Source organism: Alligator mississippiensis, chromosome 5 (assembly GCF_030867095.1).
Source record: "Alligator mississippiensis isolate rAllMis1 chromosome 5, rAllMis1, whole genome shotgun sequence".
NCBI classification, from domain to species: domain Eukaryota; kingdom Metazoa; phylum Chordata; order Crocodylia; family Alligatoridae; genus Alligator; species Alligator mississippiensis.
In genome coordinates this window covers 39,646,680-39,662,159 of record NC_081828.1, presented here as the reverse complement: position 1 = coordinate 39,662,159, position 15,480 = coordinate 39,646,680, and the positions used below count along the sequence as shown (strand labels likewise).

General features: G+C 53.0%; 3 protein-coding genes across 12 annotated transcripts in view; 2 read left to right on the top strand and 1 right to left on the bottom strand.

Moving 5' to 3' along the window:
- Positions 1 to 8,571, top strand: part of KASH5 (KASH domain containing 5) — a 30,695-nt gene extending 22,124 nt beyond the window's left edge. For 4 of the 7 annotated variants that reach the window (XM_059728160.1, XM_059728159.1, XM_059728162.1 and 1 more), the window contains 4 exons: positions 896 to 1,037; positions 3,915 to 3,979; positions 4,374 to 4,478; positions 5,377 to 8,571. In XM_059728160.1, coding sequence (XP_059584143.1) covers positions 896 to 1,037; positions 3,915 to 3,979; positions 4,374 to 4,478; positions 5,377 to 5,587 — 523 coding nt within the window. In that variant the 3' untranslated portion in view covers positions 5,588 to 8,571. Of the gene's footprint in view, positions 1 to 895; positions 1,038 to 3,914; positions 3,980 to 4,373; positions 4,479 to 5,376 lie in introns of those variants that run through there. The other 3 variants (XM_059728161.1, XM_019488844.2, XM_059728163.1) reach the window with 3 other exon arrangements.
- On the bottom strand, positions 7,526 to 11,313 carry LOC102575936 (GTPase HRas). 2 transcript variants are annotated; one of them, XM_019488876.2, is made up of 5 exons: positions 11,211 to 11,313; positions 10,733 to 10,856; positions 10,258 to 10,436; positions 9,657 to 9,816; positions 7,526 to 8,731 (listed from the first exon to the last, which is right to left on the bottom strand). In XM_019488876.2, exons 2-5 carry the CDS (start codon positions 10,841 to 10,843, stop codon positions 8,621 to 8,623), a joined length of 561 nt encoding a protein of 186 aa, XP_019344421.1. In that variant the 5' UTR covers positions 10,844 to 10,856; positions 11,211 to 11,313; the 3' UTR covers positions 7,526 to 8,620. The 2 variants fall into 2 exon arrangements, with proteins under 2 accessions (XP_019344421.1, XP_006274919.1); XM_006274857.4 differs by lacking the exon at positions 11,211 to 11,313 and having other exon boundaries at positions 10,733 to 11,104.
- Positions 11,314 to 11,776: 463 nt separating this feature from the next.
- Positions 11,777 to 15,360, top strand: LOC102575707 (galanin peptides). Of its 3 annotated transcripts, none has more exons than XM_059728164.1 (6): positions 11,777 to 12,252; positions 12,701 to 12,778; positions 13,037 to 13,091; positions 13,382 to 13,471; positions 13,558 to 13,632; positions 14,017 to 15,360. In XM_059728164.1, exons 1-6 carry the CDS (start codon positions 12,205 to 12,207, stop codon positions 14,067 to 14,069), a joined length of 399 nt encoding a protein of 132 aa, XP_059584147.1. In that variant the 5' UTR covers positions 11,777 to 12,204; the 3' UTR covers positions 14,070 to 15,360. The 3 variants fall into 3 exon arrangements, with proteins under 3 accessions (XP_059584147.1, XP_059584149.1, XP_059584148.1); XM_059728166.1 differs by having other exon boundaries at positions 12,182 to 12,229; positions 12,644 to 12,778; XM_059728165.1 differs by having other exon boundaries at positions 12,211 to 12,252; positions 12,644 to 12,778.
- Positions 15,361 to 15,480: the final 120 nt, after the last annotated feature.

Here is a 15,480-nt window from a genome sequence, read left to right as displayed (position 1 = left end):
AAGTGGTTGCCAGCAACAGTGGGGGAATGGCCTCAGTAACCTAGACTGATCCTGTTCAAGAGCTATAACAGGCACCCTCTCTGAGAAGACCCTAGCAGCTCAATTCTCCTGGGAGAACTATCATTCAAACAGCAGATACTTTTAAGGCAATCTTCAGCAGTGGCATAAACAGAACCAGCACTTTGCATGTCTCCCAAAGCCCTGGCAGTTCAGTGGTGCTTGCAACACAGCCAATGACAGGAGTCTTCTCCTTTGATACGCAAGGCAGAGAGCTGTGCTGCAAGTGGGACCGCAACTCTGTTCACATTTCCTTCCTGCTTGTGTGGGAGCTGACAAACATTCTCTGCTTCACCATTTGCCATTAGGCATGCACATGCATGTGCATGCATAGTGGTCCCCACTCCAGCTTCTAGGCAATAAGAGTAACAAATGGTTATAAGCCTGTCCAGCTACTCCAGCTTCCTGAGGGTTCTCAGAGCAAACTTCATGCTCAGGCAATGCTGTGCAATTACACAAATGTCCTCAGCTCTGGAGATCTCTTTGAAATCGTATAACATCTGGGTGTTTATGAGCCTTCAAATAATTTTCTGCCAGGACAGGGTAGTTTTAACCTTCAAACAGACAGCACAATCCAACAGAGGGTGGGCAGGCACTAGATTGGTAGTAAGAACACCAGGGCTCTATGCCTGGCTCCACCACCAATCTGTTAGGTGACCTTGGTAAAGTTCCTTCTGCCTTCATCATGGCTTGGTTTCCCATCCTACCCTTTGCCTTATTGGTTTTGAGGTAAGTTGCTGGGAGAGAAACTCTGCTTTTGCATGTACAGTGCCTAGCACTGATTAGCGGTTAGGAAATCAAGGCACGGCTGCAATAATCTCCTTCCTTTTCCATCTAGCAGAGAAGAGAGAAGAGAACAGATCTTCCCAGCAAGGGAAGAATCTCATAAGCATGGTGGGGAGAAACAAGTTGAACTAGCCCAGGGGACCAGAAAAGAGAAGTGCCCTCCAGAGGCCTATGTACTTCCTTACCCTGAGCAGGTACAGTACCAACTCCCCACTGGCTTGGGAAAAGTGGGGTTTGGGCTACATCCAGGCAGCTTTTGTAGTGCAAATGCAGAGTGACATCATTAGCCTGATCTCATCTGGAAGAGTTGCAGCTTTGGCAGGAACCAGCTCCCAACCCTGTACTTTATATGTTATCATCCCGTAAACAAGATGGCTTCAGACTCCAGAACACAGGCATCTCTCCATCAATGCTGAAGACATTATGACAGCCTACAGCTTCAGACCAACTCAGGATCTGGCCCTGTGTGTACAACCTTTGCTTCAAATACCAGAGCCCTTCAGATTCTGCCCACCTCTCCCTACACTGCCTCCCCACCCCCGCGTCTCAGCATCGTAAAGAACAATGCAAAGCCCTATTAGATCTCCAATAACTCCAGTCTATGCTTAATTACAAAGCTGCACCGGCAGTGTCGGCAGGGGCACATTAATGGCAGGAAAATTGATTGTGATGAACGCTTGTGGCAATAATGAACCCCCAACAAAGAGGCGTATTAGTGACTAACTGTCCTGCTGAGAGCGTCTGATGCTTGACTAATAGATTCCTGTAGACAATTTGTATTCTTAGTGTTGGCTTCTGTCACGCATCCTTGACAGAAATATTCAAAGCACCAAGGGGAGGGGTAAGGTGATGTATTGGTGGTATTGTGATAGCACATACAAGGCCCAGTGGGTGCCATACCTGCACACCATAAAAGACCAGCCTTCCCTCAGAGCTGAGGACTGAAATAGTTGGAGGCAGGCAGAGAAGGGTGTAGTACCCCTATTTTTGCAGATCAGGAAATAGAGACCAGAGTGACTAAGACCAACATTTTCATTTAGTGACTAACAGTTTTGAAACCTCTTCCAAGAAATGACTACTAGGTTTTATAGGTAGCAGACATGCATCTACGCTGGGGCACTTTTTTTTGCACATTTGACACTAATGAGGCTTGTCTGACTTGTCTTCTCAAACATGCTACTATGTTCCTTTCACTTATAAAGAATGTAGTGGTAAGGACACTAGCAATGTCAGGAGCTGCCTCTACAGCAGAGGTGCTCCTGCTGAAGAAAGTCGCATTAGCACCACTACAAATGCTTCCAAATGATACAAAGCCTTTTGCCTGACTTCCATGTCAATGTTAATGCAAGTACATAAAGTCTGCCATGACTGTGCAAGACATCACATGACAAGGTGGGCCAGGGTGAGGATGCTCACGTGAGCAGCAGATAGACAGTAATTAAGTTAAAGAGCTTCTCGATTTTTAACTGGCCCTTATCTACCCACCACCAAATCTTGCTGTCCCCCCTCAGTGGGCTAATTCCCTCTATTGTGCTTGCCCATTACCCCTTCCCTGATAAAAGCTTCTTCCCACCAGCCCATGAAGGCTCTAAATGGGCTAAGAGGATCCTTGTACCTTATCAAGAGAAAATTGTTCTCTAGTGGAGGAAGAAAAAATGCAGGGCCTCTAGTAATGTGCGTGTCTGCCTCTCAAGTACTGTCTGTGCTGAGCATTTACTGTAAGGCACCTGTTTATCTTAACAGCTCCCATTATGAGATGGGATGCAGCCCCCCTCCTCACCCCACCAACACACATTTTCCCTGTAAGAACAAACTGATGTTACCAACAGACCACTTTCTCTCACATTTGGAAAAGAGATGTTTTTAAAGCTCCTTGCATTAAAACTTGCTTTTTTTGGTTGGGTAACTCCCCAGCATAGCTTACTCCAATGGAGGCCAACCTTTTTGGCAGGCGTGTCACAAATTAGCTCTGCACCCTCTTCAAGTGCCACTTCAATCCCCTTCCCTTGCCCACTCTGCTGCTCTCTTTTTTGCCCCCTTCCCTATCTGCTATTCCCTCCCTGGCCTGCTGTGTGCCACACACACAGTTCAGGACTCCTCAGTTTGATGCCAATTCACTGGATTCACATACAAGCCACTTCTCTGTACCCATTTCACCACCTCTAGAGTGGATGCAGCAATTCCATACCTTACAGATAAGGATAAGGGTGAAAGAGAACTCTGAGCTGATTTAGAGATCAGCAGTTGAACAGGGCTTTAACATAAAGTAAGTGGCAAACTTTGAACTGGGGGCAGCTGATGCATGCCCTCCTTCCCAGTGGAAAGTAGACAACTGAAACAGGCATGGTCCAGACTCATCAGCCCAAACAGCACCAAAAATGCCACAACATCTTGCCTTTTAACACCAGACAGAAACCCTAGTGTCCCTGTTCATTAGAAATCTGCTGTACTGCTGAAAGCTTCTATTCATTCCAAACTAGCTATGGGGGTTACTGAGCACTTAAGAGCCCTCTCCTAGGACAAAGAACTGGATTCAAATCTCTACTACACCACAGACTTCCTCTGATGCTTCAAGTCTTTCTGGGCCTCCATTCCTCCACTGTGTGTGGGGAATAGCAGCCCTTCCTTGCCACAAGGGGACTGCTAGGTGCTCACTTATTACACTGACAATAACAACAAGCTTACACCATTTTCACAATCCTCTCAGGACATGGGATGCTCCTATTTATCCACATAAATGCCCAGTCTCTTAAAAAAAAAACCTGCTCTGCTTCCATCAGATCTTGGGGCACTCAGTCCCACAAGCCCCTCCCACTTCCAGTGGGAAAACATGTATTCCCTTTTTACTTCAGGTCTAAATTAATTGTCTGGAAAAGCTTTGCCAACCAGAAGCAAGTTGGCAGCTTTCTGCTGAAAACAGCCAGGCTCCTCCCCAACCCCTACTGAGTTCGAGAACACCTAGTGATTTAAGCGCATCCTTGTCCTTCCACTGTTGTCCACAAGCAAGAACAGAAGCACACAAACAACTATCCTTCACTGGTCCTCACTGCACTTTGTTGTTTCTTTTAAAGGTGGTAAACAGCAACTGTCAGGAAGTTGGGCATGCTGAAACCATTGTGTCCAGGCCAGTTGAGAGGTAAGCACACCTTTGACTTGCCACTGCTGCCTTGGTAAGGCATTTACCATCACCTCACCCACCATTAAAAGAGGTCAAGATTATCTTCACAGCTTTTAACTACAGTTGAGAGCAGACATACCCCAGCCAGCATAACCATATGGCCACTGACCTCCATGGATCTGGCTCAGACCCTCAGGATTCAGAGGCAGTGAAACTGACATGGGTCTCTGAGACAGCAAAGCATTTCCAGGTCCCTTCAGTGCAGATGTCCCTCACCCTCCCAACTATACCTAACCTGTCCCCTTCCCCTCAACAGTATGCAGCCTCTAGTGCTCCCTTGCACAGAGCTTGTTTGAATATTCAGCACTGCTGCAACATACCCAGCAGTCAAATCCTCACATATCTCTTCCAGTAAGCCTGGAACAGCCCTAGAGGACTATGCACGAGTACAGAATCTACTTGGTCCCAGCAGACAGACAGAGCCATGGAACTGCTGGTTGGGAGTATTAGCTCTATGGTGAGATGCCCATCTAGAGTTTTGTCTGGTCACAAACCTGCAAACTTGTCCCACTTCCACTTGCCTGTGCACCTCCTGTGGTCACTCAGCAGAACTCCATGTAGTTGGTGGCAGAGATTTCTAAGAGTGGTACAAGCAAGTCCAGTGAATTTGGCCATGTAAAACCAACTCGGGCCCAGTGGCTGATCAACATGAGGGAAAAAGTCATGCTGATTTCAAGGTGCAACTCCTAAATCAGCCTAATATAAACAGATGCAGTCCGAAGCCAGGATGTGCTTGTGTCACACTAGCTCTTAAAAACAACTTTAGGTCACACAGATGTAAGCCTGGTTTAAAGCAAACTAAGATAGTTTACAAAGGATTTAAGTCAAGCCTGAATAAAAGAATAAAAATAAATTAATACCCCCTTCTGCTGAGCCAAAGACAAACCTAGCTTGGTCCAGCTGCACAGTCCAGGAAGTGGGGCTGCTGCATAGTGAGCCCTATGAACATTTGCTTGGGTACCAGCAGCAGATGTGGCAATACAGACTGCACGAGTCCACCAGGGACACCAGCTGTGTGATCATGATCAGGCCTGCTGTCCCACACTACTGCTGTTGGTACCCAAGCTGGCTGCAACACCTCTAACTGCAGCACAGGCAAACACATCCCAGAAACAGTGTTTAAATTTACCTTGCTGCAGAGCTGATCAGAAGGGAACGGCAGAGGGGGAGATTCTGAGCCCTGGCTTAGCTCATGTGAGCTCACCTTTCAAAAGGCTTACAAGCAGACTTGTTGGTTGCTTTTTCCTCAGGGGTATTTTCCTGAATGTGTGTAAAAAGACTCAAAGCAGCTCACAGAAGGAACAGAGAAGCACTGGATCCTCTTCTAACAGCAGTCCATGTTTCTCTTTACACAGGCTTCTCTCTGCCCTGGGTGCCTTGCTGGTTCACCCATGGGCCCATCTTCCCCACAGATGCCTGCTTCTGGGCCTGCTCTCCATCCTCTTTCTGCTGCCAGTGCTGTTCTGCCTTGGGCCACCATACAGGCAGCACCTTGCCTGGACCATGCCCAGAGGGGCAGCATGGCCGTACCTCCAGCTGCGGTACCTGGGACCCCCACCAACATGATCCCTCCCCAGACAGAAGCAGGAAAGCTGGGGCAGACACCAGGAGCACCCAGACTTACTTACAAACATAATAAACACGAAAATGCATTCAAAGCAGGGTCTGCCTGAGACTACCTAGGCAAGGGCTCAGTCTCTCCTCTATTGTCTCAGACCAGGCCCCCCGCCCCCACTCCCACAGGCCTCTGCAGATCCCAAATTGCAAATCCAACAACTCTAAAGTGTCTGCAGCAGAATAATATATAGTAGATATAAGGCTGTTTTACCAGATCCCAGGAACCAACCAGAAGTGAATACAGGCAGCTGAAAACTAACCTATCCCCAAAAGAGAATCTGACCCCTTTTCAGCAGTAAGACTCCCTCTCAGCCAGCTACTCCTCTCCCCTAGAGACTGGTCTATCAAACAGGCAACAACAAATTTAAATGCCCCATTCTCATGGCCTGCTTGCTGCAGACCCCTCATGGCAGCTCTTGGGTGGTTCAAAAGCCAGCTGTAGAGCACAAAAGTTCCTAGCTTCTAAGACGCTGAACCTCCAAACACCAAAATTAGTGTTAAAAACCAGCTGTGAAGGCCCCAAAACACATTGGGGGCTGCAAAGCAAAGCGATGCACAGTGAGAGGTGATTGGACCTGTCACACCTCTCCGACAGATGTTAATGTTTCACCAGATGATTTAATATGCACACCACTCCGCCTATAATGTATGGTAGCTCCCCACAGACTTCCTTATTAGTAAGAAGCCTGGCTCTTTTAAGAACCAAGGAAGGCATCACTTGGGTATGTGAATCAACCTCATGCTGGGATCTAGTGCTAGGAAACAAGGCACATCTCTGGCTCTGACCATGAGAAGATCCATGGCCCACTCTGTGCTTCATTATCCCTGTCTATAAAATAGGGACTGTGCATTTAGCCTCGCAGCAAAACTAGATGGGACAGAGACAAAAATAACAAAAATCACTCTACAAACAAGTGGGGAAGGGGGGAGAGAGGCAGAGGATATATTGGAACCCAGGGAAGGTGGAAGCCGTTGAAATCTCCATCCCAAGAGGTTTCCTCAAAGAAGCTGGGGAGGCAACTGTCCAGAGTGGAGCAGCAAATCTTACATCTCTGCTGGGGACCAGACAAGACAACCCCTGAAGTCCCTTCCAAACCACCATTTCTACAATGACCAAGGACATCGCTGTAGGAACAAATGGATCTAAACTGGCTGTGAATAAACTGAAAGTACATCTTCAAAGAAGGTTTTTAATACATCAGACTCTGGAATAGATTCCCAGCAGGGGGGGTACTGCCACCTACCCTGGAGATCTTCAAAAGGAAACTGGATGCACACCTTGCTGGGGTTATTTGACCCCAGCAGTCTTTCCTGCCCAGAGCACAGGGGGCCAGACCTGATGATCTCATGAAGTCCCTTCCAGGCCTAAACTTCTGTGAATTTGAGTGATGGCCTGGAACAGCTTCCCCCCAGCGAGCAGCGGTGACAGGAACAGAATTTGTTTTTAGGATGGAGCACAGTAAATTTGCAGCTGGGACAATGGGAAACAGTTCTCTGCAGTAACGAGACTGGACTTAGTTCAGGACCTGGTGGTCTTTGGTTACTAGAGGCCATCAACTACATACCCCCATTGCTAACCACTGAAACAGCTCTATCTAGAACAGAGGCCGACAGGACAATGCATGCCACAGCAAGGGAATCTGGGGTTACTTACCTGTACACCCTTTACTTCCTCCACCCAAAAAACTCTACCACCCAGAACTGTGGATAATGCACCTTGAGGACCCCAAGGCAGGGTTTGAACTACTGGTTTCACCTGCCCCTGCCTTCTCCCCACAACGAATCAAGCCAAGCCACTGCAGCACAGGTATATCCCACACACAGTGGATTCTGCAGCTCAAGGCACACAGGTTTGGAAGGCGCAGACGGACCAGATGGTGGCGTGGCTGGGGTTAACTTCTTCACAGGTTTATTCGAGGATCCCACCTGGGACAGCAGGACAGAAATGTTGTTTCAGGCGATGTGGATCTCAACGTCAAGAGAGGATAAGGGAGACCTGGAACCAGATCTCCTGCACCGCTACGCCATTTCCAAATTCAACAGGACCGCCTCCTCTCGAGATGTGAGCCGATTTCTCCCTAGGAAGAGCCCATATGCTCTGACAGGAGTAGAGAGGAGGACTCTAACCTTCCACCCTGCTCATGAAGAGGGATTTTGCCTCTCTTTCTAAAGGCCATGCAGTTCTCTGCAGAGAAACCCCTTGCCAATGGAAGAGGCTGTCAACACAAGACAAGACAATGCCCTTCTGGGTAGTAACTGCCCTTTACAAAAAACATCTCTGCTCACTTTGGATAACAATTTAGTATGCAGGCAACCAAAGGGCCAACTCCTTGCCTTCCCCTGATCGATGGGAGCAGCAAAAAGCATGCCAAGCACAATAAGTGCTTCCTCTTGAAACCTTAAAAAGCCCACCCAAAACCTGCTTCCCCAGCTCCAGATAGAGGAATCTGACAGAACTTATCTACCCAAAGGGGACCACAGAGTTCAGGGAGGGCTATTAAACAGGATAAAGAGCGGGAGTGAGAGAGTCTACTATGTCGGAAGCATGTCATCTGTGTCCAAGTGGATTATGAGCAGGCAAGGACAAATTACAGCCCTTGGACCCATCAGATGTCACTGCCTTGTTTTCTGTCTGGAGCTGTTCTAGGCAGTGCCTCCTTTGCATGTCAGACAGGTCAGCAAAGTGGATTGGAGTTTCTGGGCCAGGTAGGATTCAACCCAACCTCAGGTGCCAGGCAAAGTAGGGAGACATTTCCAAGTTTTTAAACTTGCTGTGAGTTGGAGTTTCGGGGCACAGGGTGAACGGAGCCACAACACAAAGCAAACAGTCATGTGCCTAGTCTCTGCTGCGTTCTCCGTCCAGCTGCTCCAAACTCAACCCACCATCTCCGCTGCCATCATTTGTATGCCAAGGGGACCCAAGAGAAGAGGGAGGGGACAGGGGACGTCCTCTCCTCTCCCACACCAGCACATGCATCTCTTTCAAAGGATCACACACTTCTTCTTGGAACACTTCTTCTTGCGCCCATTGCTGATCTTCTCCTTGTGTTTCCGAATCTCCCGCACCAGGGTATAGAAAGCATCTTCCACCCCCTTGTGCAATGCAGCCACAGGAACAGAGAAAAGAGACAAAAAGAGAAACCCTACAATTAGTGCAGGTGGTTTCAACATAAGCTCACTGCCCTAGTGTGGGGAACAGGCCTTGAGGTTTCCAGAACCCAAAGGAACAACTAGCCCAATTCAGAACTAACACGTGTAGTTCAGCATCCAATACAGTATCCAACATAGGAGTCAGCACTTAGGACCTCATACATCTGACCCAGAAGAACCCTACAACAAGCAGATCCAGGACAGAATTTTTCACACTGAGCTTGGTTTCAGCCCTGACAAGTGTGGTGTTTGTTACACTTTGCAAAACAGATGTGCCTACACCTGTGCTACCCTCATGAACACTCAGTCATTTGGAGGAATCTGGCTGTGCTTACAGCAGGGGCGGGCAATTATTTTGGGTGGAGGGCCGCTTACTGAGTTTTGGCAAGCCATCGAGGGCCGCATGACAAGCAGGCAGCCCAGGGCAGATTAATATTAATTTTCTAAATTTTTTAGGGGCCCTGCGGGCTGGATAAAATGGCTTGGCGGGCTGGATCTAGCCTGTGGGCCGCATTTTGCCTACCCCTGGCTTACAGCCTTGTTCCTTATGGAACATGTACGGCAGTGAGTTCCTTAGGCCTGCTGTACCCATCACAAGGAAAACATCTCCCTCAAAGCACTTGGGAACTGGCTGCCCTTTCTTCCTTAATCTCATGGGACTGGCATGAGATCCAACCAGGGAACTAGAGCAGGGCCATGCCCCAGAAATCTGCAATCAAAACTTCAGGGAACAGCAAGAATTTTCACTGAAAGTTCAACAGGTTACACTTAAAACCATCCTCATGCCCTCCCCCACAATCTCAATCAAACCGGCCTAGCAGCTGCAATGAAAAGACTAGGCTGCTGTGCCCATGCCCCCTCCTTGTACCTGTCTCGTTTTGGCTGAGGTCTCAATAAAGGGGATGCCGTAGCTCTTTGCCAGCTCCTGAGCCTGCTTGGTATCCACCGTCCGGGAGGGCAGGTCACATTTGTTACCCACCAGCACCATCGGGACATCATCCGAATCCTTCACCCGGTTGATCTGCTCCCTGGGGATAGGAGGGTCACCAGAAATGGGAACGGCCAGCTCGGGTCCAGGGAGATGCATGCAGCCCCCACTGTGCAGCCCAGCTGGAGGTGGAAGACTAGGCCACAAGCCCCAGGGGTGCTTGGTGCTGAGGATATGGGTGTTCACACATCCTGGACCCAAACTGGGTACAGACTCCCTTGAGCTCTGCTGGTGCCCCTCACTCCAAATCCACAACTCCCTGCCCCCCCATTCCAGCTAGTGACCCTCCCACTCAACCTCAGCCCCCCCAGCTCTGGGCTTCCCCATGTCCAAATGGCTCTGTACCTCTTGCCATGGCAGGCTGAGTGCCTGACACAACCCTGACCACAGCTTCCAAGCTCAAAACGGACTGTGATGGGGAGAGTCTCCTACCAGCACAGCATGGCCAGGACTGTAGCTAGGGAGAGAGGCCTGCCCTTACCTGTAGTGGTGGACATCTTCGAAGGACTTGGTGTTGTTGATGGCAAAGACACAGAGGAAACCCTCGCCTGTGCGCATATACTGATCACGCATGGCACTGTACTCCTCCTGCCCAGCTGTGTCCAGGATGTCCAGCAGGCAGGTCTCCCCATCAATCACCACCTGCTTCCGGTAGGAGTCCTACAAAGCATGGGAGACAGCTGGATAGGTGTGTGTGTGTGTGGGGACAACACTGCCAAAGGGCACCCATCTCTGCGAGGGGGGTATCATACAAGAACCCCTCATCCAGCTCTCAGATGCAGCCACCTCTGGGGTGGAGCAAACTGGGGGCTGTTTATTCAGGGCTCCACTGCCCAGTGCTGACATGCAGCTGGCTCTGGGGTGGAACGCACATCCGTCAAGTGCCGAGGAGCACCAAGGCCTGCACTGGCTCTGAGGGGAAGAGCACCCCAGGGGAGGTCCACACTCCATCTCACCTCAATGGTGGGGTCATACTCGTCGACAAAGTGGTTCTGGATGAGCTGGATGGTGAGTGCGCTCTTGCCGACGCCACCTGCACCCACCACGACCAGCTTGTACTCCGTCATCCTGCCGGGGGCGCTGCGCCAGTTGGTGCAGGAGAGCAAGGAGAAGCTGAGCCGGGGGCAGAGACCGCGGGGAAGGATCCCTCCCACCCCAGAAGAGCAGGGAGGGGGATTGTGGCTTGGAATCAGCAATAAGGGGCGGGGGGCAGATCAGGATGCCGGGAGTCTGTTGAGTTACAGCAGGGGAGCGGGGAGCCCGGCCACCTGGGTCCCGTCCCAGCAAGGCAGCGGGGCCTGGCGGACGGGAGCGCGGCCGCCCGGGTCCCGGTCCCAACCCCAGCCGCCCCCCCCCCCCGCACTGCTCCCCTCGCCCTTCTCAAGCGGGTGCAGAACCGACCCCCCCCGGATCGCGACCCCCTCCCCCACTTGCCGCCGGCTCCGGGGCTCCGCTGCCCCCGGCCCCGCCCTGTCACGGCGGCCCCGCCAGCGCCGGAAAAGCCGCACACGCCTGACAGCTCCCCGCAGCCAATGGCAGGGCCCCAGCCCCTCCCCCGCGCCGCGCCGCAGCCAATCCCCGGCGGGCAAGAGGGTGTACCAGCGAGAGGCAAGGGCCGCGGCAGAGCGACTCTGAGGTGTCCCGGACAGCGCCCCCTGCAGGCGGGAGGACGCGGGGGTGTCATCCCTGTGGGCTCCACATGTAAGCTCCTGTTCTTCTGCAATTAGCGACTGGGTACGATTGACGTGCGGGGCCTCAGTAATTACCTGGCGGATCCGAGGGCTGGGCCTGGGCTCTTCATTGAAAGAGCCTCATTAGGTTAATTACCCTTTCACAGACATTGGCGGGGTGGGGCTAAGAGCCCGGAGGCTTGGTTTCTCTGCCCTGATCTGGGATGTGAGTGGGGTCTGGGACTCTGGACGCCTGGTCTCTGTCCTGGCCCTCGGAGGGGGTCAGCAGTGGGAAATGGTGGGTTTGGTGCAGGTGCGGGGCTAGGACACCTGGGTGCTTTGCCAGTGGAATGAGCAGGGCAGGGAATGCATCCTGCACCTCTACGCTTCCCCCTCCCTGCCCCAGACATGGGAGAGCCCTCCAAGCCCAGCTCCTCCAGAGCCTTCAACCTGCCCCAGAAAGGGCCAGACCCCTTGAGGGGCCTCAAGCCCCACTATGGTCTCCCTATGGTCCCCATGGCTCCCCCCTGCCTCCCCATCCCCACCACCCCCAGGAAGAGGCCTCACTCAAGGCTAATTAGTCCCATTTTCAGGACAATTTTCTTACAGTGGGAGGAAAGAAATAGCCTGCCTCCCTCCCCACATGGCTGGTGGGGATGATCCAGGTCAATTACTTTCATTATCTCCCCCCCACACACACACCACCACCCGCTGCTTCCCTTCTATAAAACCAGAGTCCTGCACTCCCTAGTTCTGACATGTGCCTGGTGGGGACAGAGCAAGGTGAGACTCCTGAGCTGAGCCATGTGAGTTGGGAGTGAGGGGCACCAGCAGGGCTGGAGGAGGCCAGGGGTCTGCAGAGTAGAAATTGGGGGCACTGGCAGGGCTGGAAGGAAGATGGGGGTGGATCAAGAATGAGGGGCACTGGCAGGGCTGGGGGGAGGGACGGGGCTGCAGGTTGGGAGTTAGGGGCACCAGCAAGGCTAGAAGGAAGGGAGCTGTGGATTGGGGAGTAAGGGGCACCAGCAGGGCTGGGGGCGCAGGGGGCTGTGGGTCAGGAATGAGGAGCACTGGTGGGGGGGGGGGCTGCAGGATGGGAGTGAGGGGCACAGGCTGGGCTGGAGGGGCAGAGGGCTGCAGGTCAGGAGTGGAGGGTCTGAAGTTAGGACACCTGGGTTCTACCTCCATCTCTGCAAGGGGTAGAAGGATTCCTGGGAGTCAGGACACCCACCTGCATCTATCCCCTGCCTTCAGATGAATCCACGGGCCACACTCTGCCTGTCCCTGGCTTTGTGCTGGCTGCTGGCTGAGAGCTTTGGAATGGCTCTGATGGTGAGAGGCCCCCCCCCCTTGCTGCCGAAATCCCCCCTGCTCTGTGCTAAGCTGCCGCCTCTTCCCACCAGAACCTGGTTTGGGGAGCTGCACCCAGGGTCTCCACCCCCAGTACTCGCATGGTCTGATCCATCCCAACCCACTGATTGCACTGCTTGGAGTGGTGGGGTGGGGTGGGGTTGGGTCCTGGCCTGATCATTCACAGTGGGAGGAGGAGGTTCAGTTATGGCATTAATGGAACTGTTCTCTCCCCTGCAGCCAAAAGACAAACGTGGATGGACCCTGAACAGCGCCGGGTACCTGCTGGGCCCCCGTAAGTATGACCCTGACCCCACCCAGAAGAGAACGCAGGTGTCCGGGCTCTCAACCCCACAGCAACCCATCAAATCCTACTCATCTCCCAGAACTGAGATGGAACCCAGGTGTCCTGACTCCCATGCCCCTCCCCCTGCTCCAACCCTCCAGATCCTAGTTGCCATCCAGGAACTCTGATTCCCTTCCATGTCCCTGTTCTAACCCATCAGACTCCTCTTTCCCTCCCAGAGCTGGGATGAAACCCAGGTGTCCTGGCCCATGCCAACCCTGACCCTGTCTCTCTGGCAGATGCTCATCACACTCTGATTGAGAAGGGGGCCCTGGCTGGGAAGCGAGAGGCTGTGGAGGACATTGACCTCCTGGGGTCAGAGCACTTTGGTGAGTTGTTCCCACCCCCTCCACAAGCCCCCAGGACCCTCCTTCTGACTCTCCACCCACACTCACCCTTACCTATTCTCTTCCAGGTGACCCCGTGCACCCCATGGATGAGAGTGCCATCCATACCCTGCTGGACTCCCTCCCCTACCTGCACCTCCAAGGTGAGCTGGACACCTAGGTTCTCTCAGAATGGGGGTGGGGGGTCTGATGGGTCAAAGCACTGGGGAGGGGGCTGGAAGCCAGGACACCTGTGTTCTGTCCCAGCATGGGGAGGGGAGTGGGTCTGGTGTGTTTGGGAGTGGGGGCTGTTGGGAGCCCAGACACCTGGATTCCTTCCCACTTTAGTGTGGGTGAAAGTTGGGAGTACTGGGAGCCAGGATGCCTGGGTTCTATCCAAACACAGGGAGGGGAGTGGGGGCTGGTGGATTAGAGCAGTGGGGTGGGAGCCAGGATGCCTGGGTCCTCTCCCAGCTCAGGGGTGGGGGGAGGGGGCACGGGGGGCAGGTGCTGCAGCTGAGCTGCTGTCTCTTTCTTCTCCCCCTCAGAGCTGGGAGCTCTCGAGCGCTTGGCCTTTCCTAACGGTGCCATCCAGCCCTGACCCCTCAGGCCCCGTGCCCAGAACCCTGCCTGCACCTCTTCCTGACACAGGCACCAGCAGGCACACTCACTCTCACTGGTACCCCCACCCATGTTTGCACTTCCACTAGTGCTGGCCACCCTGAACACAGCTGCCCCACTAGCTTGCTTGTGTGTCTTGCACAAGTGCCCACTCCCACTCACACTTCTTTGCATGGGGGCCTCTCCCGCTTACTCACTCTCACACTAATCCTTACTCACACTCTGTAGTCCCCACATGCTTCCTCTTCTCTGCACTAATACAGCCCTCAGCCCCACTTGCTCACACATGCCTGCTCTGACCCTGCCCACCCCCCCCCCCCAGCACACTTGTGCATAGACCTGCACAATGACCCTCCCATGCCCACTGTGGCATGTGGGGCTATGTGCTGCAGCACTGACACTCTGCAGATGCCTGCCCTACCCTGCCCTCCCCCTTCCTGCAGTACTACAGCCCCTAGCTCCCTTGTTCACATTCACATGTGCCCCATTGACATGTGAACTCATGATCACCCTTGGATTCCACCAGCTCCATGCACATCAACACACGTGCTAACAGATGTGCTCATACAAGCACTGGTGTTCACACTATCCCTCGCACTCAGGGGTCCTTCCCTAAAACTGCCCGGTGAGGCACTCCCATCACATATCTCTTCACCTCCCACTCCAGCCTCAGAGCTGGTCCAGGGCAAAGGACCCCCAGCCCCTCTGCCCTGCTGGGAGCAGAGTGGGGCCTGGTGGGTTAATGCAGGGGGCTGCTGGGAGTCTGGACTCCTGGGCTCTCCTCAGTCTCATCATCACCCACTTCCCCTGCCTGGCATGGAGGCTGCCATCCCTTCTCCATCTTATTGCCTCAGTTTCCCTTCCTGGGGAGAGACCCCAACCTCCCCCACAAACACTTCCTTCAGGGTTCTTTCTCTGCTGGGGCGTGAGGCAACCTCCCTCTTCCCACATTCTCCCTCTATGCCACAGACACCCCACAGAGACTCCCCACCTGCCCTTAGCCATATGGGGCCATGGATGCATGGTGCCAGATTCCCACTCCTGCCACAATGCTTTTAACCCCTTGTTCTCCAAATGGAGTCAGTCCTTCTTCTGGGCTGGGGCTACAGCTATGACCAGGGTGCGCCCAGCTGCCGGGACAGGGACCATGGGGCACAGACACCCTCCCCCACACCTAATTTCAGCCCCTGGCACATTGGACAAAGGGAACGAGACATGGCCTCCGGAGAACAAGTGCAGGGAGTGAGAGTGAATAAACCCTTTTCTTCAGAGAGATGCTTCAGTGTGGTGCTTCTTCTAGGGACTTGGATGCCTGGGTTCTCTCAGCTATTTGTGGGGGTGGGGGCTGATGGTTTAGGGCAGCTTGAGTTGGTAGCCTGGATGCCCAGGTT